This window comes from Eumetopias jubatus, unplaced genomic scaffold (assembly GCF_037043125.1).
Source record: "Eumetopias jubatus isolate StellerSeaLion01/CBP00866 unplaced genomic scaffold, mEumJub1_p1.0 scaffold_9, whole genome shotgun sequence".
Lineage (NCBI taxonomy): Eukaryota > Metazoa > Chordata > Mammalia > Carnivora > Otariidae > Eumetopias > Eumetopias jubatus.
The window spans coordinates 124,416,598-124,439,486 of record NW_028274815.1 but is presented as its reverse complement, the minus strand read 5'-3'; the positions used below and the strand labels follow the sequence as shown (position 1 = coordinate 124,439,486).

Here is a 22,889-nt window from a genome sequence, read left to right as displayed (position 1 = left end):
AAAGGGAAGGGGGAGTGAAAAAAGATTATTCACTAGTTCACAATCACAGAAGAGACTAGAACAAAGCACAGGTAGGAAATCAAAAGCAAACCAAAGCACAGGTGAAGTGTGTTACCTCCCATGATTCAGCATCGTCAAATCTTCATTCTTTAACACATTTCCTTCAAATCGTTTTTTAAGATTTTTTTTGGTGTATTCGTTTTGAGAGAGCGAGCAAGTGAGAGCATGAACAGGGGGAGGGGCAGAGGGAGAGGGAGAAGCACACTCTGCACTGAGCAGGGAGCCTGTTGCAGGGCTCAATCCCAGGAGTCCGGGATCATGACCTGAGCCGAAGGCAGACATTTAACCCACTGCGCCACCCAAGCACACCCAAATCTTTTTTTTTTTAAGGTTTTTTTAGTTTTTGTAATCCCTACACCCAATGTGAGGCTTGAACTCACAACCCTGAGATCAAGAGTCACATGCTCTTCCAACTGAACCAGCCAGGTACCCCAAATCTTTAAAGAATAAATCATTAGAGAAATAGTTTAAAAAAAAAAAATCAATAAAAAGTTTGCTCTGGGGTGTGGGATGGGACATGTTAACACCTGCACACTGGTTTCATTTTTCCAATTGCAAATGTTAATACCATCTAATTTCAGTAATATGATTTTCTAGAAAGTTGTATGAAATTATAGACAGAAAACAGATGAGGGGTGCCTGGGATCAGGGAAAAGGGCTGACAAAAAGGAAGACAAGGGAATGTGGCGAGTGATGGAAATGTCTGTATCTCGATGTGGTTTGGTGGTCACAGGACAGTATGTTTTTTGTCATGACTCAGAACCGTACACTAAATGCCATGGATTTTACTGTAAGTGAATTAGACCTCAATAAATAAATAAATGACTTTTTTTTTTTAATTGCAAACATGCTTTTAGTATGAAAAGCCGGGCAAGGGCGACAGGTAGGAAGGAAACTATTGCTAAAGGCAGAGGAGGCTTAGGACCTCTTCAACCCAATCCTCCGTTTTCTACATCAGCTTGGTCTGTCGTCCTTCACCTGCGGGCAGACAAGTGTCAGGTCTCTGCAGAATTACGGGACAAGGAAGGGCCCTGGTAAGGAGGATGCAGCCCACAGGAGACCCTGTGGCAGGAAGTCATGAACGGCTGTGGCGAAGATGAGAAGGAAAGAACACGTGTTAAATGAAATGGTCTAGGATAAATACGCAACCCACCAAACCCAGAGCCAGGCCCAGGGGCCGAGCAGCCTCGGGCAGCCGCCTCACCTGCTCCTCCACGGGGCGGGCGCTCTGGCAGGCAGCCTTGTCCTCGAGCTCCAGCAGCAAGTACACAGGGGGCTTGCAGTCTTTCGACTCACTAAGGAAGCCACCCGTGTCCACCTTCCTTTTGATGGTGGAGTTCCAGTGATTCTTCACAGCATTGTCTGTCCTGCGGGGGCCAAGAGGAGGCCTTTCAACTCAGCCAAGGTGCCACGAGGCATGTCACCAACCTCCCTGAGCCGACTTCCCACTTCTGTAAATGAGGGTTCAACCTGATGACTCTACACTCTCTCTGTCTAAAGTAGGTTCCATGCCCAGCATTGAGCCCAATGCGGGGCCTGAACTCACAACCCCAAGATCAAGACGTGAACTGAGATAAAGAGTCAGACCCTCAGACGACTGAGCCACCGAGGCGCACTGACTCTACAATTCCTTAACTCTAGGATGAAGTCACACGTGTTTCTAGCCCTCAACAATTTACACATATTTCCACTGACCTCAGCAAAATAAGCAAAGGTTTTACTCAGCCCATGGTGAAATCAAACAGCTAAAATGTTTTTGAAGCTCGCACTCCCTTTTCCGCTCACTTTGAATCTATAGAAACTAGAAGCAAACCTCTGGCTGCTGAGCTCCATTCTGAGGCTCAGGGTGACTTGAATGCAAGCCCTGGTACTCTTCTCAGAAGGCAAAGAGCCAGAGGCAGAGCTGGATGGCACAGAGGGTCTGCAACGGGTCACTCTGAGCCTCAGTTACTTTATCTGGAGAATCGGGAGACGATTCATGCTCCCCCACTTACTGAAGATTAACTGAGGACACACATACGTCATAGTGTAAGCACAGAGCACCACAATGGTACAGGAGCACAGCGTCCTAGGATATGGAAGTGTGGGGAAGTAGAGGAAAGGAAAGACTAGCAGAACAGGAGAAAACTGTACAGTGGTATGGAAACACAGCACGGTACAGTAGCGCAGAAACGTAAAGCGTAGTGAAGCACCCGAAGAGTTTAGAAGTAACAGTGGCATACAGCAGTAAGCGGCCCACCGGTGGCAGAGCCGTAGAGAAGTACTGAGAAGTACTGAGTAGTGGAGTACTACGGGAGCCCCCGCAGCACTCAGGGCGGCAGAGCCGTAGAGAAGAACCGAGTAGCGGAGTACTACGGGAGCCCCCGCGGCACGCGGGGCGGCAGAGCCGTAGAGAAGTACCGAGTAGCGGAGTACTACGGGAGCCCCTGCGGCACGCTGGGCGGCAGAGTCGTAGATAAGTACTGAGAAGTACCGAGTAGCGGAGTACTACGGGAGCCCCCGCGGCACAGCGGTAAGCGCACATGGGGCAGCAGAGCCGTAGAGAAGTACCGAGTAGCGGAGTACTATGGGAGCCCCCGCAGCACGCTGGGCGGCAGAGTCGTAGAGAAGTACTGAGAAGTACCGAGTAGCGGAGTACTACGGGAGCCCCCGCGGCACGCCGGTAAGCGGCACGCGGGATGGCAGCGTCGTAGAGACGTATCGAGTAGCGGAGTACTACAGGAACCCCCGCCGCACACTGCAGGGCCGCGTACAGCAGAGCAGGGCCGAGCACACACCCGTGTGGTACGACGCAAGCACGCAGCAGCAGAGTTGGAGAGCAGAAGTGGGAAGTATGGAAGTATGGAGCACAGCCTTGCCCGGCTGGTCAGCAGCTGAGTCCATCGGACTATAACACAGAAATGCAAGCACACAGTAGGCACCCCTTCTTTGGGAATCCCAGCAGAGGGCTTTTCCCCTGAATTGTGAACGGACATGATGAACGGCCGGACTGAGGTCCCAGCCCAAGAGGAGGGTCGGGATCTCCGAACATTCCCACCGCAGGGCGTTAGGACAGAGTGCTGGAGATCGACCACAGTCTGGAAGACAGAGAGACACCCCCACCAAGGACTGAAGGATGAGTGTGTTGGCTGCACAAGGGGCACAAGCAGAATGCATTCAAGGCCAACAGAAGGGAGCACCAGGCGGTTCTCAGGAGGAGCTCACCGTGTTCGCAGGTCTGAGAGGAGTGCAGAGCAGCTGAGGCCCAATGGGTAAGCAAGGGGGACAGTGCATCAAGGCCAGGCTGGTGGCAACAGCCAGGCCAAGGCCAGGCAGGTCACACGGGGAGAGAGACCCAGGTCTTCAACCCAAGCACTAGGAGGAGCACCAAAAGGGTAACAGACTCAGGTTTGAGTTTTGAAACTAGGACCATTCCAGACTTCAGAGGAAATACACCATCTGGCATTTTATCTCCTCTCCGTCCCAGGACCACAGTGTCATGACAAAGGATTAAAAATAAAACTGAATATGGGGAAAATGCACAAGGACAAAGAGAACAGGGTAGAAAACAGCCACCACTAAGAAATTTTTGTCACTTTCCAGAAGATGGAAAGCACTTAGGGGAGGAGTAAGCAACTTAGGAGAGGGGATTTGACCCCAGAGGAAGATTCTGGCAAGAATGGAGCCAAGTCTTCCCAAGGCTCCCCCAGAGCGCCAAGAGGCTCTTAGAGGGATCAGGCACAGCAAGGAGTAGAAAACAGAGCAGTGGTTTGGATGCCTAGATCCTGGTCCTGACCGCACAGGCAGAAGAGAATTTTATTCTCTAGAAAAAGGAAGCAGGCAACCTTGGCAGAGGGCACAGGTGGTGCACAAAGCTCCCAACGGAGACCAAAGGAAAAACCTGTACACACAGTGGGAGGCCCCCAGGCTCCTTCTCCCTGCCCTGATCCAGAACTGCCTTCATATCCACGCCTGGGCACCCCTAGGCATGAATCTGAGGGATTCATTCACCTCTGGGAAAAGTGAACAACTGCAAACAAATGGGACTGACTCTTGGAATACCCCCCAAAACCCAGTGGATGCCCGCACTTCCTGGGAGCACCCCGGCCGGCCCCAGCTCCCCCCGCCCCCCTGGGCTGGCAGCTCACCTCCCTGGCAGCATCTTGGCAATCTCGGCCCAGCGGTTGCCGAGCACCTTGTGGGCCTCACAGATGATGCGGTCCTCCTCCTCAGTCCAGCAGGACTTCTTCACCTCGGGGTTGAGGTGGTTGTGCCAGCGCTCCCGGCACTGCTTCCCCAGCCGGCCCTTCAGGTGCTTGGCGATCAGCGTCCACTGCTTTGTGCCGTACTTCTTGACCAGCTCGATGACCTAGGACAAGGCGTCTGTGAAGCCAGGGGCACCCGCCCCTCCCTCACCCCCCAACGTAAGCCTCATCTCACCGCGGCCCTGAGAGGACCAGCTGGACAGCCCTGCCCACCCCCAGGACATCCTCACCGTCCCCTGACCCGCTGGGGTGGGGGGAGGCCCATTGTGTGCCAGGCACTGTCCCGATAGTTACCTTTTGATCCTCCTCTTTGGTCCATGGCCCCTTGACGAGGTCTGGATTCAAGACCCTCAGCCACCGGTACTGGCACTGCTGGTCAGTGCGGTTCTGGGAAGAGAACAGGAACACGTGAGGATTCCTAGAACAGCGGCCTGGGACCCTGGTTGGGCACTGGGTTCAAGGGGCCAGGCCTACCTCAGAAAGGTTTTGTCTTGTTCCCTTCACCCACCATACACTACATTCCCACATGCCAGAACACACATGGTTCCCCTCTGGGAAGCTTCCTCCTGCCCCCCAGTACAAGGAGGCTGCCATCAGGAGCCATAAATTCCTATCAAAGTTTGTGGTGTATGTCAGGGATCCTTCCTTGCTTCTGGGAAAGCATTATTTCCCTAAAGATTTCAGATCTCATAGAAGCAGGGAAGGTGAGGAATGTAGGCAGGAAGGTCCTGCTGACTTGGTCCCTGAGCTGCCAAGTGACTCGGGAAATAAGGTAGATAGCAGCTGCGGCCACATCCCCTCCCTACCAGACACCTGCAGTCCTGGGGGTGGGGGACATGGGGGACCTGCATCCCCAGGAGGCTCCAGCTGCTCTGGGGGGACCTCGGCAGAAGTCCATCCAAAGTATCACTTCCCCTCCGTTTCAGTCTCACTCTTGAGACTGTTTGCATTTCTTGCAGGAAGACATGCAAATATGCCACTTGGTCACATGCTCCAGATGGCACAGAGCCTGAAGACCACCAGGCCTACCAAGGCTGCTCTGTAGAGATGCTTATGACAGGGGGACTCGAATTCTGGCCTGGGAAGAAAGGGCCTGGGAAGTTTGGTTGTTTTTTGGGGGGGAAGGGGGCAGCTTTCTCCATGACAGAAAGTCTGTCCCAGGCACACTGTCTGGTCACCCAGAACCCTCATCTCTGGGGGAGGGGGCCACCGAGGGGCTGCACTCACAGGGAAGTGGCTGGCCAGGAACTTCCAGTCTTGCTGTCCAAACTGCCTGACCAGGGTCCTCAGCTGCTCGTCCTGCCAATGCCAGAAAGAGAGGGCTCAGCTCACACACGTGCGGAAAGCAGCCGATCACAATGGAGCACCAGCCTAAAGGACAGCCTCCTTCACGCATGCAGTCATGAAGGGAGCACCTCCTATGTGCCCTGTACTACAGACACAGCAACGGGCAGTGACAAAGCTGCCCCATCTTGTGGGAATTATGGTCCAGAGGGAGCAAATCAAAGGCTCCCACAAACAAAAGTAAAGCCTGGCTGGCTGAGGGCTAGCGAAGAGGTACTTGGTGACTGCCTCTTCAGGGAGACCAAGGGACAGGCTCAAAGGAAGGCTAGAGCAGCTAGAGTGCAGGAAGCAAGGGAGAGGGGGATGCAAGATGATTTGGGAGGGCACTGCAGGGGCCGGACCACACACAGGACTGATTCAGGCCTCTGCATCATACAAAGCCACTGAGGCATTTGAGCAGTGGATGGTCACGGTCCAACATGCATATTATGCAGTTCAGCTTGGCAGCTTCGGGGAAAGGAGCTCTAAGAGGGCAGAATGGAGGAAGGGAGGCCATGAGAGGAACCCAGGCCAAAGAGGACAGTGACGTGGCACGGGAGACAGGGACAGTGGGCAGGTGAACAGTACAGTCTCCTGAAAATAAACTACAGACTCCCGCAACAACACAAAATCTCAACATCATGATGAGGAGGGAAAGAAGCCAGGCATAAAAGGGTGCACACTGATTCCATGCATATGACATTCTAGAAAAAGTCAGCGAAGCTCTAAGGACAAAAAGGTAGTCGGTGGTCATCTGAGGTCAGAGGTGGGGGGGAGGGACAGCAAAGGAGCAAGGAATGTTTAGAAGTTAATGGAAATGTTCTATAATGTGATGGTGCTGGTAGTTTCAAGGTAATACATCTGTTGAAACTCACTGAATTATACTGTGAATGGTTGCAGTTCACTGGATGTAGAGTACTCCTCAATCAAATTGATCTTTTATATTTTATATATATCTATATAAAGAAAATGTGATATATCCATATAATGGAATGTTTATTCAGCCTTAAAACAGAAGGAAATTCTATTAGAAGCTACAATAGGGATGAACCTCAAGGACAAAGGTGAGATAAGTCAGTCACAAAAGGACAAATACTATAGGATTCCACTCATATGAAATATCTAAAGTAGTCAAAATCAAAGATACAAAAAGCAGAAAGATGGGTTGCCAAGGGTTAGGGGGAAGGGTGATGAGGAATTTGGGCTTAGTGGGTATATTCAGTTTTACAAGATGAGTAAGTTCTAAAGATCGACTGCACAATGGGAATACACTTCACACTGTTGAACTGTACACTTAAAAATGGCTATGATGACACATTTAGTGTTGTATTTTTAACACACACACACACTCCTAGACAGAAGAAAAAGGCCATTACGGAAATTCAGGCCCTCAAGAGCAGTCCAGCACCGGCTGGGGCAAAGTCCCCATAAATCCTGTAGCTGAGCCAGCCCCGGACACCCTGCCCTCCTCTGCCACCTGGCCTGGCCAGGCCAACACCATTCTTCCTCCCATGTGCCCATGTCCATATCTAGCACCCCATCCTCCCTGACAACTGGCAAGGATACTTTGCTGTATTGTTTCTATCTCCTCTCAGACCCCAGGGGCCTCCTCCACCTCTCAGCTCCACCCCTGCCCTAATCTCTCCACAGCTGCCCAGTACGGCACTCTCCCCCACGCCCTGGGCACCACCAGTCTCTCAGCCCCAGGCTGCCCCCAAATCTCTTATCCAACCTACACACAGATTGGCTCCATGGAAGCCCACCTATGTTCAGGTCAGTCCTCTGCTTTAAAAACCTTCAATGGCTCTACCTTGCCAGCTGAACAAGCCTACACTACTGAGCCTGACATTCTGGGCCTTCCAGGATTTGGCCCAATCTTTTTGTCCGTATCAACCACAGGACCCCTTTACTTGCTTTTCTCCACCTACAACCTATTCTATTCTATTCCATTCACCTGTTTCCTATTCTAATATACCCACCGTTCTGTACTCTTCCCTGACTTGATTTCCAAATCCTTATCCATGAAATTTTCTCTAACCTCTGCAGGCAACAGTAACAGTAAAGGAAATACCTAAAGGTATTTCAACAATGACCCAGTGCCTCCGGTCCCTAGCACAAGGAAGGAGAGATGCGATGGTGAGCGCACATTGAAAGGGCTCCTGCCAACACCGGGGATCACCACAGCATGTCCATAGGCCCGTGCAGTCTTCTCTCTCCACCCCAAGCACAGAGTGGTTCTGGGGTGGGGGCCCCAGCTTGTTTGTTCTTCTAGGCCCACAAGAGCCGCATATAGTTCCTGGTCCACAGTAGGATGAACAGAAAAGCTGGCTTAGCACTCATGATTTTAAAAAGTTTTACAACTCAGGGGGTGACTGGGTGGCTCAGTTGGTTAAGCATCTGCCTTTGGCTCAGGTCATGATCCTAGAAGCCTGGAATGGAGCCCCCGAATCGAGACCCATGTCATACTCCCTGCTCAGCGGGGAGTCTGCTTCTCCCTCTGCCCCTCACCCTGCTCATGAGCACTTTCTCTCAAATAAATAAAATCTTAAAAAAAAAAAAAGTTTTACAACTCATACACTAAGAAAAAAAAAAAAAGACCTAAATTAAACATCTCCAGGAAAAAAAGAGGTAAAATAAAGGTAAGTCCAGCAGGAGTCTAGGATGGAACAAACAATTTAGAAAAAGGTCTGGCAGTTTCTATAAAACTAAACATACACCTACCCCATGACCAGACATTAAGTGTATCTCCCCTAGAGAAATGAAAACATAATCCTCAAAAAAGATTTATGCAAGGATCCTCCCAGCAGCTCTATCCACAATAGCCAAAAACTGAAACCAGCCCAAATGCCCATCAACAAGTGAAACCTATTGTGGTATACCCATATAAGGGAATGCTATTCGGCAATAAAAATGAACAAATTGCTGAATCAAGCAGCTATTTTGTTAAGCAAAAGAAGTGAGATAGGAAAGAGTACAGCTGTATTTCATTTACAGGACATTCAAGAACAGACAAAACAAACCAAACCAAGAGGTATTATGTCAGCAATTGCCTGGAGCCAGGGAAGATGAACCACAAAGGGAACTTTCTGGGATAATCAAGGTGGTGCTTTCAACTGCTGGCTTTATAAAAAGGTGCATTTGAGGCCAACAGACACATGAAAAAGTGCTCAACATCGCTCGGCATCAGGGAAATCCAAATCAAAACCTCAATGAGATACCACCTCACACCAGTCAGAATGGCTAAAATGAACAAGTCAGGAAATGACAGACGTTGGCGGGGATGCGGAGAAAGGGGAACCCTCCTACACTGTTGGTAGGAATGCAAGCTGGTGCATCCACTCTGGAAAACAGTATGGAGGTTCCTCAAAAAGTTGAAAATAGAGCTACCATACGATCCAGCAATAACCCAAAGATACAAATGTAGGGATCCGAAGGGGTACGTGCACCCCAATGTTTATAGTAGCAATGCCCACAATAGCCAAAGTGTGGAAAGAGCCAAGATGTCCATTGACAGATAAATGGATAAAGAAGATGTGGTGTGTGTGTGTGTGTGTGTGTACACACACACACACACACACACACACACTGGAATATTATGCAGCCATCAAAAGGAATGAGATCTTGCCATTTGCAACGACGTGGATGGAACTGGAGGGTGTTATGCTGAGTGAAATAAGTCAATCAGAGAAAGACTCGTGTCATATGACCTCACTGATATGAGGAATTCTTAATCTCAGGAAACAAACTGAGGGTTGCTGGAGTGGGGGGGGTGGGAGGGATGGGGTGGCTGGGTGATAGACATTGGGGAGGGTATGTGCTATGGTGAGCGCTGTGAATTGTGCAAGACTGTTGAATCACAGATCTGTACCTCTGAAACAAATAATGCAATATATGTTAAGAAAAAAAAAAGAAGAGGAAGAAGACGACAGCAGGAGGGGAAGAATGAAGGGGGCAGAATCGGAGGGGGAGACGAACCATGAGGGACGATGGACTCTGAAAAACAAACTGAGGGTTCTAGAGGGGAGGGGGGTGGAGGGGATGGGTTGGCCTGGTGATGGGTATTAAAGAGGGCACGTTCTGCATGGAGCACTGGGTGTTATACACAAACAATGAATCATGGAACACTACATCAAAAACTAATGATGTTGGGGCGCCTGGGTGGCTCAGTCGTTGGGCGTCTGCCTTCGGCTCAGGTCATGATCCTGGGGTCCTGGGATCGAGCTCCACATCAGGCTCCCTGTTCGGCAGGAGGCCTGCTTCTCCCTCTCCCACTCCCCCTGCTTGTGCTCCCCCTCTTGCTATGTCTCTCTCTGTCAAATAAATAAATAAAATCTTAAAAAAAAAAAATAATGATGTAATGTATGGTGATTAACATAACAATAAAAAATTTTAAAGAAAAAAATAAAAAAGTACATTTGATTGTACACAAATTATGCTTCCGTGAAGTTGATTAAACAATAAAAAGAAAATTCAGAGCTTGATGTCTCAAGACACAAAAAATTATAATAAAGAGGGGGGCACTGGGGTGGCTCAGTTGGTTAAGCGACTGACTCTTGATTTCGGCTTAGGTCATGATCTCATGGTTGTGAGATGGAGCCCTGAGTTGGGCCCCACCTTAGGCATGAAGTCTGCTTGGGATTCTCTCTCTCCCTCTCCCTCTGCCCCTCCTTCCCCCAATAAGTGGCTGCGCATGTTCTCGCTCTAAATAAAATAACAGTAATAATAATAATAAAGAGGAGGTTGCACATTAGGCTAATCACCCTAGCAGTTAAAGGACAAGAAGCACAATTAGTGCCCATGATGCAGAACACACCAGCTTCCAAGAGACACATACTCCTGAGAGTCCTCAATGTGGAGCATCCCCGAGAATGCTCTGAGAACAGGCACTGGGGAGAACCAGAGGACCCTCCATCTCTTTCACCAGCTTCTCCTCTTCATCGCACCCATCACGGCATCAGGCACACAAACCCCAGGCTCAGTTCTCTGACCAGCCCCCGGCTGCCATCAGCATCCCTCCCACAAAATGTCTGTGTCACTCACCTCCTCGTGGGTCCATTTGACCTTGCACTTGCTGTCCCTCTGCTCTGGCACATCTGAATCTGTGTCCTGGTAGTGCAGCTCATCCAGCTCCTCACTGCAAGGAGAGCAAGCTAAGGGTCAAGGACATGTGTCTTCACACACTGCTACGTGATGGATGGACAGCGTGTGGGCAATGGCCAGTGACCTCTAGGGAAAGGCTTGAGGAAGGCAGCCTTTTACTCTTTACTTTTGATATGTCCACCCTCCTCTTTTTTTAATTCTTTCATGAATTGGGGTTATGGACAATTTTTTTTTCTTTATCCTTTTATTTTCACAAACACCCTAATGATTTCAAAAACTACAAGAAAAAAGAAGTTAAGATTTCACCCAGAAGAGACACCTGGGTGGCTCAGTCCATTAAGCGTCTGCCTTCAGCTCAGGTCATGATCCCAAGAACCTGGGATCGAGCCCCAAATTGGGCTCCTTGCTCAATAGGGAGGCTGCTTCTTCCTCTGCCTGCCACTCCCCCTGCTTGTGCTGTCTCTGACAAATAAGTAAAATCTTTAAAAAAAAAAAAAACATTTCACCAAGAATATTATGATATTCAAAAACCAGACACCTGTTTAGTATTTTCTTTTATACAGCAGAACTTTCTAAATTTTATGGTTAGGGATTAAATCTGATGATAAATGCAATCATCAAGCACATATTTCAAGAAATATTGGTTATCTGAGAATAACACTTTAAATACATAACCTCAGTAACTACGTCCATTTTCAAATCCTTGCCTTCATACAGTCATGGTTTATGGAGAGAAAAATCAAGACTTCTGGATGTTTTTCAAGTTCCTCCAAAATCTTCCTGTCTATCAGGTTTAATGATTACAAAAATGGAAATCACACTCTCCACCTCCAGGAATGTCAGGTGCTAGGGGGAGGGAGGGGAAGGTTAGTAAGCTCCCAACACCACGTAGTGGGAATGCCTCAGGTCACCTGTCAGGTACATTCCTAAGTCAGGCGTCTGTAAGTGGGAAAAGCCATCTCCAAACAAGCAAGGCAAGCACAAGCCTTATTCCAAAAGGACAAGGACTTCCTTTCATGTCCATCTTCCTTTCCCCTTCTCCAGGGCTCAGCATCTTTCCTAGAGTCACTTCTGAGGTCCCCACATCTCCCGTCTCTCAGAATGAAGGCCCTCAGGCTGCAACTGCTGGTCTCCAGACAAGGACAGAGATCAGCTCCACCTCCACACCCGCAGGGCCTTTGGGGGTTGCCACCAAAAGGCCTTAAGAAATGTTTGCTCAGGGAATGACCAGATACTCAAATTAATGAATAAACATGCCATGCTGCTGCCTATTGGTTGATAAGAAATGCTAATTAAAGTAAATATTTTAGAAGTAGAAAAGGAAGGGAGAACAGTGTCTAAACGCAGCAATACATCCGTCACAGAAGGAGCCGGAATTCAGCCTTGTGCTATCATCTCTGACCCCATTCACGGGTCCTCCAACCTTAATAAAGTAGGAGGCAAAAACTCTACAAGATACAGAATGAAGCTGGCTTTAGGGCGCCTGAGTGGCTCAGTTGGTTAAGCGACTGCCTTCAGCTCAGGTCATGATCCTGGAGTCCCGGAATCGAGTCCCGCATCGGGCTCCCTGCTCAGCAGGGAGTCTGCTTCTCCCTCTGACCCTCTTCCCTCTCGTGCTCTCCATCTCTCATTCTCTCTCTCTCAAATAAATAAATAAAATCTTTAAAAAAAAAATGAAGCTGGCTTTAAAATCAACTGTCCCCAGACTTCTTTCTGACAGAACCCATCTTTGGTTCTCTAGCACCCAGCTCCAATAGAAGCTCAGTAAATGTTCCTCTAAGGATAAAACAGTGTCTTTGTGAACACTCTCTGGTGCTCCAATACTTTAACGGGGACAAGCAACTCAGCTGGGAGATACACAGTATACAAAATACACTTCGATCATCAACATGGAGCTAACCATCTACTCCACACGCATTCCTATTAACCACGTTTAATAGACGTGGACACTGAGGCAGACAGGGGCTATGCCACTTACCAAGTCCACAAAGCCAGGCTCCAGACCTGCACCTTCAAGCCCTCACCCTGTAATCCCCGCTGAAAAAGCAGAGGCCAAGTCGGTGGTGGCAACCACATGTAGGTCCAACACACCCTTTCTATGCCTTTCGATGTTCTGGGCTCTGCTCCAGGCTGGGTGAGTCAGAAGCGGAGCGGGAAGTGGGGCACTGGTGCAGAGGAGAGTTAAAATGAGTGGCCAACAACTAAGCTGAGGGCTGTGGAGTGCCAGCGCACAGAAACCATCCCTCACATGGGAGGGGATTCCTCCACAGAGCCCCAGGAGCAAAGTGGCAGAGGACGTGGGGGTTTTCTGGGGCTTGTCATTCCCTGGAATAACATTTCCTGCACCAAAAATGAGAACAGGGTCCGGTAAGTGCCTGACCAGAAAACTCCTCCTGGGAATTGGAGCTGCCCTGGGAAATGGTGACCTGAGGAGGAAGACAGAACCTGTGCCAGGTACCCTAAACACGGCCCAAGGATCGAAGGCTTCCTCGCTGAGAGGAACTCTGGGGAAAGCCAGCAGTGAGTGCTTCTGGAGTCTGCACAAATCCAGGGAGGGAACAGGGCAGGCAGGCCCCCTTTGTCCTCTGACTCCCAGGCTGATGTAAAACCCAGAGGTCAGGCCCCAAGCACACAGGTGTAAGACAGGGACCTGGAACCCACAGACCAGGTTCCAGGCTCCACTCTGCCCCTCACTCTCTGGAGGAATAAGTAAAATGGAGACTGCAGTTCCTGCCTTGGCCCCAGAGCAGTCTTGATACGCATCTGTCTCTCTTCCCCTCACCTTCAACCCCAACTGCCCCAAACTCCTCATGTGGAACAGGAAGACAGGTCTCTGAAACTAAACCAAACTGGGGCCCGACACCCAGGCTGAGGGTAGGGGGAGACACACACAAGAGTCCCCTCCCCCCGGCACCCTTCTCAAGCCGGAGAGGGTTTGGGGAGCGCCGTACTTCCTGGAATCTTTGAGAAGAAATGCCCACCGCCAAATAGGAATCCAAATAGGTTTGAACTAAAAGTCCTCCAGGCTTTGGCTTCCCCCTCGCTGCGACTCGGAGGGAGAATCACTTTCCCTCTCCAGGGGTCGCCTCCCTCCCCGGTAAAGGCCTTAGCAGCTGACACTGCCATCCCACCCCCACCCCGCAATTAGGCGGGAGACAAAATGACATCATGCAGGGTTTGGCCCGGGTCCCAGGAGACCCGCCCGCCCCGGCTCCGAGGCCCAGCAGGCCTGGGGAGCGGAGCGAGGGGCTCCCAAGAGCCCCCCGGCTTAGCGCGCGCCCCCTGCCTCGGGCGACCGGGGACACAGCAATTCCCGCGGAAGCCCCGCCCTGCCCGGAGGGGCCACGGCGAGGGTAGGGGTGGGGTGGGGGCAGGGGTCGGAGTGGAGGGGGATGGGGGGAAAGCCCTGGGCCGCCCGGCTCCTCTCACCCGCGCGTCCGCCGAGACATCCCCCCGGCCCGGGCCGCGCCGCGCTCGCCCGCCCGCCGGCTGAGCCCGGAGCGGGAGCCGGGCCGGGGTCAGGGTGAGGCTGCTCGGGCCGCTCCGGGCCCCGGGGCCGCGCCGGGAGACGTCAGCGTATCCACAGGTCCCGCCGCTGCTCGCAGGAACTCCGGCCGCCGCCGGCGCGCACAGCAGCACTTTTCTATCTCCCGCCAAGCGCGACGGCGCCGCCCGGGCCCGGCGCGCGGGCGGGAGGGCGTGCGCGGGGCGGGGCCTGCGGGTTGCGCGGGGGCGGGGCCGGCGGGGAGGGTTCGGAGGCGGGGCCTGCGGACAGGCGGGCGCCGCACTCGCCCAGAGTCCTGAAGCCCCAGGGCCGATAGGGCCCGTCGTGAGCGTGGCGGGTTTGGAGACTTGCGGAATTGAGCCGGCCGCCATTTGACTGAGGCCGGACCCAGGCCAAGTGTGGGTCCGGGGCGGCCCAGGAGTTGTCCACCCAGCAAAGACAGAGGAAAGGAAGTGAGTGAGACACAGGGATGGGAGAGTCAGGCCGGGGAAACCGCCTGTGCAAAAACCCCCACGCTACTCCAAACCGTTCCTCTGTCCCTACAGCCCCCACCCTAAACCACCCCCTCACCCTATGGACCGGGGCTGTGCCTTCGAACTGTCTCCCTGCTTCCTCTGCAGCCTCGAATTCGATGGCTCTCGCTCCTGGGCTCAACTCCCCGCAGCCCGAGTGAACGTCCTAAAATACAAACCCGATCTTTCCTCTCCAGATCATAAAACCTCTCTCCTCTCCCTCAGGGTAAAATACTCCATAATCAGGTTTATAGGATTCTACCAGATCCACCACCACCACCACCACCCCGCCCCTAGCCGAACGAAACCTGCTAGTTTCCTTGCCTTTGCGTGGGCCACTACCTGGCCAGGAACGCTTCACGCCCCTCCCACCGAATTCCAATCTATCCCTGGGCTTCCCTACCCATGAGCTGCTCTTTGACTAGTCGTTTTCCTGTCTTAACTATGGGCACGCTGAGGTCCAAGTGGCCCCTCAATTCGCCGCAGTATCCCCAAGACCCAAAATTGTCCACGTGTTTAAACTCCTAGAGGCTTAGTAAGGATTTTCCATTTTAAGTTGCCATTTACCAAGTACCTCCCAAGAGTCATGTCACGTTGGGCTCCCTGGGAGGAGTGCTCAGAGTAAGGTAAATGAACTGTAAGACAGGTGCCTGGGGAAATCTGGTTGAACCCCAGCCTCTTAGCCCCTGCTTATGTTTCAGATTCCTCTTCCTGAAATCTGAGGAAGAGGCCACCTTCCTGACCCCTGGGGACAGCCTAGCCAGCTGTTGCAAACTTCATTTACCATAGCAGAAGGAACACTGACTTCTTAAGTGCCAGAAGCTTCCACATCAATTAATTCAGGTCTTCCCCCACCCACTTCCTTCATAAAGTAATTCATGTGGACATCCCCTCTTCATTACTAGAGCATGATATTTAAGAGTGCAGACTCTGAAGCCAGACTTCCTGGGGTTATGATTTACTAGTTGTGTGATCTTAGGTAAATTACTTAACTCCTCTATGCCTGTTTTCTCATATGTAAAAATTAGATTTATAAAAAACTTAGCTTTTATTATGTGCCAGCCACTATTCTGTAGGCTTTATAAATCATTTTTTAGGGAAGCCTGGGTGGGTGTCTGCCTTCGGCTTGGGTCATGATCCGTCCCCGCATCTGGCTCCCTGCTCCGCGGGGGGCCTACTTCTCCCTCTGCCTGTGCTCCCTCTGCCTACCCTGCTTGTGCGCGCTGACAAATAACATTTTTTAAAAATAATTTTAATTCATTTAACCCTCATAACAACACTATGAGGAGGTAGTGTTAGTATGATCCTCTTTTGGCAGATGGAGAAACTAAGACACAGCTCCCTCTCTCCCCCTCACCCATACTAAATGGCAAAGCAGGGATTCAAACCTGGGCCTGGGCCGTCTAGTTCTAGAGTCTGTACTTTTTTTTTTTTTTAGATTTTATTTCTTTGAGAGAGAGAGAGACAGAGAGAGAGTGCAAGCATGAGTAGGGGAGAGTAGCAGAGGGAAAGAGAGAAGCAGACTTCCCACTGAGCAGGGTGCCTATTATAGGTCTCCATCCCAGGATCTGAGATCATGACCTGAGCCGAAGGCAGACACTTAACCGACTGAGCCACCCAGGCGTCCCTAGAGTGCTCTTAACCACTATACTGGTACCTACTTTGTAGGGTGGTTGTAGGACTAAATAAATCAATATGTGTAAACCACTGAGAATAATCCCTGGCCCATAGTAAGTACTATTTTACTTTTAGTTGTCGTTGTTACGATGATGATGATAAAGGGTAGTTGGAAGAAAGACAGGGAGGGACAAGGGGTCTCTGTCTTAAGAGTAAACTATCCTTAAAGGGAAAAAGACCCCATCCTGTTATTCCAGACTTTACCCAGTGCCCCAGCTTTAAGTTGGCCTACTGGGAAGACTTAACAACTTGTATGTGACAGAAAGGAAGGGAATGGCCTTGGGTATCCTAACCCAGGCCCAGGGGCCAGCTCAACAGTCAGCGGGATATTTAAACAAAGAGCTTGATCCAGTGGTGGCCTGCACCAGCATGGCATGTCTTAGGGCAGTGGCAGCTACCGCCTTCTTGATCCCCAAGGCTATGAAACACCACCCTGGAAGGAGCCCTCAACCCTTTTCCATGTGAACAACTATCTGATAGGTAGATGAGTTGCATGGACAGAAACTCTCCAAAAACTCATCAACTAATAAGGTAAATTAGTAAACAATTAGATCTATTAGGGTAAAGATAAAACTGTAGGTGCTGTGGGTGCCCACCCAAAAGGGTTACTGAAGGCTCTTTAGGCCTTGGTGATTTAGGAATTTGCAAGGCAGCCAACGTGGGGAATAGTACTTCAGGCAGAGGGAACAGCCAGTGCATGCCAGGGAGAAGAAATATTAGTTAAGTCCTCAGGGATTGGCAGTCATTTTTGACTCTTCTCACATCACTTACCTGATCCACCTGCAAATCGCATTGGCTCTACCCTCAACCTCTACCTTCAAAATATATCCAGGGGCAAGAGCACATAAAAAGATGCTCAATATCATATCATCAAGGATATAGAAATTAAAACCATCCAGTCATATGGAGCTGAGAAAAATGAGTGCATATGTCCACACAGAGATTTTTACATAGCTTTATTTGTTAATCGTCCCAAACTGGAAACAACCCAAATGTCCATCAACAGATGACTGGATAAACAAATAATAGATATAAAATAAATATATCCATACAGTGGAATACTACTCAATAAAAAGGAATTATGATACAATATGAATCTCAAAATAATTTTTCTGAAACAAGCCAGAGAGTGGATACTGTATGATATCATTTACATACAACTGTAGACATTGCATAACAGAACCAATTAAAGTGAAAATGGCTACAGAAAAGGGATTACCAAGGGACACAAGGAATTTTGGAGGAGTGACTGATGTTCTATTTGTAAGATTCTAGGGGTCCCTCTTCGATCACTGGGAGAGGTGTGGGGAATCAACTCCCCCTGGGTTTGCCCAGATCATACCAACAACCCCTGCTGCGTCCTCATTTATGCACCTGCATAAGAATTTGATCTCTATTAGAAACCACCGAATCCAAATTTCTTGCGTTCCTGTAAGGGGGAGGAGACTCCGAGACGAGCGCCAGGGCCCTGGGCTGCTTTATACACACACCATGTCCAGCCTACACCCCTGACCTCTACCCTGGGCTTTCTGGGCATCAGCTTTCGCAAACTTAGCCTTCTTTTTCAATGTAGCCATTTGTCCAGGAAACAAGCAGAGAAGGACTCGCAGGTTACGGAGTTCCGACACAAATTCGGGGATGGGACCGCGGGGGACGCCAAACCCTTGTCCATTGGTGGTGGAAACCACCGCCACAGCCTGGCCAGGCCCCGCGGCCGCAGATGACACACGGCGGCATCATCACCCTCTTCTGTGAAGATGGAGGGAAAAGCAGGCTTTGGAGTCCATCTGGCAGTCGGCCACCGCCGCTGTGATTCCGGACGAGCGACGCGACCTGTTCACAGAAGCCCTTCTCGTAAAGGGGGCCGCACAAAAGCCATCCGTTTCGGGCGCGGCGCGGAGCATCGCGGGAGTCGCGCCGCCTGACGTCACCAGGGGGCGGCAGACGGGCTGCTGGGCCGCGGAGCTGAGGCAGCCTTGCCCCGCCGCTATTCCTCGCGCGAGGTCCCGCTAGCGACGCGCCCTCGGAGCTGTCGTCGTTGGGAGGCTTCCCCAGACGCCTGCTGTTTCGGGTCGTGCAGAGGACGGGTGAAAGAAAGAAGCAGGGGTTGAGAGGGAGCGGGGCAGATAGGTGGTCGACCTCCGACATCATGGCGGACGGGGGTAGGCGTCCAGCAGTTGCTCCGGCCCAGAGCCCTGTTGACCCGCTCTGCCTCCAGCTGGCCCTGACTCCCCGAGTAGTTCGGCAGCGCTGGACAGGCTCCCGACGCTCCAAGTTTCCTTCGTGCAACCCGTAACCATTTGCGACTCTACGAAGTTAATTTCTCTCCCAGATTAGGTTGTGAGCTGTAGGAGTAGAGCGCTAAGATAAAACGGTGGTGGGCTTCACGGTAAAATTTGGTATAAGCAAGATATATAATTATTTTCAAAGTAAATATTTCTTCCTGTCTCTTTAAGTCAGCGGAAGAAACTGATAACATTGGTTGCAGAAAGGGGAACTGAGTGGCTGAAGAGGGTAAAATTCTTTTCAATATCCATCAGTTCCGTGCTTGGTGTTACCTAATTTTAAAAAATTTCATGACAGCATATATGTAGCGCTCTAGAACCTTTTAGGGAACAGAATAAAACCCCTCATACTTGGCTTTATAAACAAGAAGTTACCTAGCAAAAGCCACACCGTAGGTCTATGAATCATAAGAACCACAAATTTTCCTTCTTGGTCTTGGGGGGAGAGAGACCTTTGTTCCCAACACTTTAGCTCCCCTTTCTCATTATAGCTCCTGTTCGTTTTGACACTCAAGTTTCTCTGATCAGAGACGTATTTGAATTCAACAAATAAAATCTCCAACAGTTATTTTTATGCTGTTACCTGCTAGGACTGCTACCATCATTTTTTTTTTAAAGATTTTATTTATTTATTCATGAGAGACAGAGGGGGGTAGAGAGAGAGGCAGAGGGAGAAGCAGGCTCCCAAGGAGCAGGGAGCCCGATGTGGGACTCCATCCCAGGACCCTGGGATCATGACCCAAGCCAGAGGCAGACGCTTAACCATCTGAGCCACCGAGGCGCCCTGGTTCTGCAATCTTCTGTCTGGCTTTCAGGGTTCCCTAAAGCTGGTTCCCATTATATCCAGTACATTCCTGTGCATTTCCACATCAGCTGCCCCATTCAAGCAGGTACTGTCTCCCATTGTCCTTGGGACAGATGGTCATATTATAACCCAAATGATGACGGAATTCAGTGCTTCAAGAGCTCAGAGGAGGGTGACATAGTGTAGGTAGACACGACAGCCTCCAAATGGTTGTGTCCTGTGGACGGCTGGGAGATGAAGGGGTGAATGATCCATGTAAGGAAGATATCTGGTCTACCAGACCTTGTGGGTTGTTTTATATCCTGAGCTAGTCCAAAAGCTGAACAATATTCATAAGCTTGACAGTTATTTATGCCTTTGATAAAGGAGACTCAAAATCAGAACTAGAGTTCAAAGAAGACTTCAATGAAAGACTTTCATAAATTATAAAAGTAGGGATTCAGTCAGATTTAATTTTAAAAATGGAATGTATCTTACATAAGGATCTTGTTAGAAATGTTATATCTACCTGGGCACTACAGGAGATGCATAGACCTACAACTCATGGGGTAAAGAGTGTATAGACAATTTTGATAAGGAGTTGAAGAATTCAAAAATAGTTTACAAAGAGAATCAGGAGGCAGAAGATGCTTCAAGAGGCAAGGTCCTCAGAAATTGTTCTGGAATGCTGGTTCACTTGTATCAATGTCATGTTCCTGGATAAGGGAGTAAGACACAGAATTTTAATATTTCAGTACGAAATGTGAACTCTGGTGTTTTGCACTTTGATTAAGATTCTGAATCATTAACTGGGACACAGGTATTCTCTGGCTTGAAGGCTGAATCCAGCTGAAGGATCAAGTTTTCACTATCAGGACAGGGCTTTTGACTACTGCCCACCATCCACAAGGAGTGGGGAGCAGATGCAGTTGAAGGCACCAATGCAAAGACCACAGCAGACTACTTACCTTGGCCCTGGGGGCCTGTCTCTGCCCTGCCAGCAATGTGAGTGCTGTTGAGAACCCACCTGAGCCCCATCCCACATTTCAGTGCTCCAGCAGTTAAATCAACTCCCTTCTGGGTTCCCTTCACGCCATTTGTCTCAGAGCACTGTAATTACCCATATAGTATTCCTGTCTCCCTCCACAGCACGTGGCTCGGAAAGAGACAGCAAAGGCCGCATTCATCTTGTTCACTATAACAGCCCCAACATCTAGCACCATTGAGCATCAGCAGAGCCAGCCCCTGCCAGTAGAGGATCTAACCTTTGCACTCAACATCTAAACTCCTAAGCATGTACGTATGTATGTATGTACATAAAATGAATGAATGGCAATATATACATATGCACACACCCACATCTATGTATATGAAAATGGTCTCTTCTCTTCATACTGTTTTATGACCCTTCCCCCCGCAACCCCATTTACTATATCCTGAATGTCTTCCAAGTCCTTAAACATTCTTCTAAACATTTTTTTCTTCTAAACATTTTAATCCTATGGATGTACCCTAGGTACTTAACCAGTTCCCTACTGATGAAGATTCTTCTTCTGTTAAAACAATGCTACCCTGAGCATCCTGGTTGGTAAATCTATACACGTTCAGGATTATATTACTAAGACAAATTCTGAGGATTAGAATTACTGTGTCAAAGGTATATACATTTTTGGGGCTTTTGAACAGTATTATAAAACAGATCTCCAGAAAAGTGGGACAAATTTATTCTCCCATCAGTAGTATATAAATGCCCATTTACCAATAGTGGCTGAACATTTAATTTTAGACATCTCATCAGGAGATAAGACAAAATGAAGACCAAGCATAATTTTAAAGTCCTTGGTCCTCAGTCCAGAGAATGATGATTTCCGACATAAGGTGCTGACCTCGTGGCGGCTTCTCTAACCTTTGCTCAGGTCTCTCTAACCACACTGACACTGCTGCTATGCCGCAAATATGCCAGGCAAAGCGCAGCCTCAGGGACTTTGCACAGGTCTTCCCTCTGTCTGGGACACTTGTCTCCCAGCTATCTGCATGGCGAAATCCCTCAACACCTTCAGGTCTTTGCTCCAATGTCACCTTTGTAGTGAGACCTACCCTACTAACCACCCTCCCTATTTAATACTGCCACATTCAGCACACTTGATCCCTGCCCTACCTTTTTTATACCATCATCTTGTAGCATACTATGCTTAGTCTACTGTCTAGCTCCTCCAGCTAGAACAGAAGTTCCATAAGTGCAGGGATCGTTGTCTGTTTTACCTAGTAGATGCTTAATAAATCCTTGTGGAATGAATAAATAAAACACGAGAAGTCCAGTTTAGGGAAGATACCAGTACTCAAAGGGCTCCCACTTCAGTGGGATTTCTAGGCTCTACCTGGTTCAATTTCTTGAACTCCACCACTTGGAAGAAGATGTGCTCAAGGATATGTTTGGCATCTTGTTGGTCCTTTGGTAGTTTATTGGTTACTCCAAGAATGTCACCACATTTTCTGACATAGAATTCCAGGTCTTCTTCGGTACCTAAGCACAGTTGGGGCAGTCAGATGAACACTTATCTCCTTTCCTTCCCCAAGTACAAACTTAGTGTGGTTTAGGTATCCCCTTGTCAGATTCCTTTACCTCTCAAGATCACTCACCTTTTCCTAGGGTAATGTGACCACAGGACTTAAACAAACTAAAGAGATCTCTGATGTGCTGCTTTTATAAATTAAGACAAAAGTGTGACACTTCTAATTGAAATAAAGCTGGACTGGTTCTGACTCTCCTACTCCCAGAGCCAGCATTCTTACATTAAAAAGAACAGGAAGAACTAGTAGGAAATCAAATTACCATTCTCTGAATACAGCAAGGACCATTATGAGAAGGGCATATGGGTATTTTAAATAGCACTTATTACAGCAATATTACAGAAAAGGAAATTAAGAAAAAAATCACTCATAATTCCATCCATAACACATCTCTGTGCAGCCATCCCCAGCAGCCCGATATCAAGGATGGATAGTTATTACAGCCCTTCTTACACTAGACTATAATTCCTTTCTTTGTTTCCCCTTCTGAATGTACATTTTTAAAAATTATAGAAGTGTAAATTTTTATTAAAATATTCAAACCATACAGCTGCAAAATTCTCTTGCTCTAACTATCCTCACCAATACCACCTAAGGTAATTACTGCCATGTGCCCTTGTGTATTTACATATGTGTAAACAATTGGGATCAAACTACAATAGCTCTGTAAGTTGCTTTCATCATTTAACGAGGTACCGTGGACATGTCATATGAAAGCTTATGCTCTGTATCTTTCTTTTAACAGATGTTAACTATAATATTCCACTGTATTTCATATTTTTTAAAACAGATCCCTCTACTGATGGGATATTTTTTTAATGCTTTTTA

The 22,889-nt window shown here is 49.1% G+C and overlaps 2 protein-coding genes across 5 annotated transcripts in view; both read right to left on the bottom strand.

Moving 5' to 3' along the window:
• Positions 1-14,396, bottom strand: part of MYBL2 (MYB proto-oncogene like 2) — a 37,087-nt gene extending 22,691 nt beyond the window's left edge. For 3 of the 4 annotated variants that reach the window (XM_028122026.2, XM_028122027.2, XM_088026776.1), the window contains exons 1-6: positions 14,157-14,396; positions 10,668-10,761; positions 5,532-5,603; positions 4,599-4,691; positions 4,188-4,408; positions 1,265-1,427 (exon numbers count right to left, since the gene is read on the bottom strand). In XM_028122026.2, the coding sequence (XP_027977827.1) occupies positions 1,265-1,427; positions 4,188-4,408; positions 4,599-4,691; positions 5,532-5,603; positions 10,668-10,761; positions 14,157-14,176 (663 nt within the window). In that variant the 5' untranslated portion in view covers positions 14,177-14,396. The remainder of the gene's footprint in view (positions 1-1,264; positions 1,428-4,187; positions 4,409-4,598; positions 4,692-5,531; positions 5,604-10,667; positions 10,762-14,156) is intronic. The other variant, XM_028122025.2, reaches the window with a different exon arrangement.
• Positions 14,397-17,409: 3,013 nt separating this feature from the next.
• IFT52 (intraflagellar transport 52) overlaps positions 17,410-22,889 on the bottom strand; it is a 45,286-nt gene continuing 39,806 nt past the window's right edge. The window contains 3 exon segments of the mRNA XM_028121981.2: positions 17,410-20,187; positions 20,189-20,206; positions 21,869-22,014. Of these exon segments, the coding sequence (XP_027977782.2) occupies positions 20,143-20,187; positions 20,189-20,206; positions 21,869-22,014 (209 nt within the window). The 3' untranslated portion in view covers positions 17,410-20,142.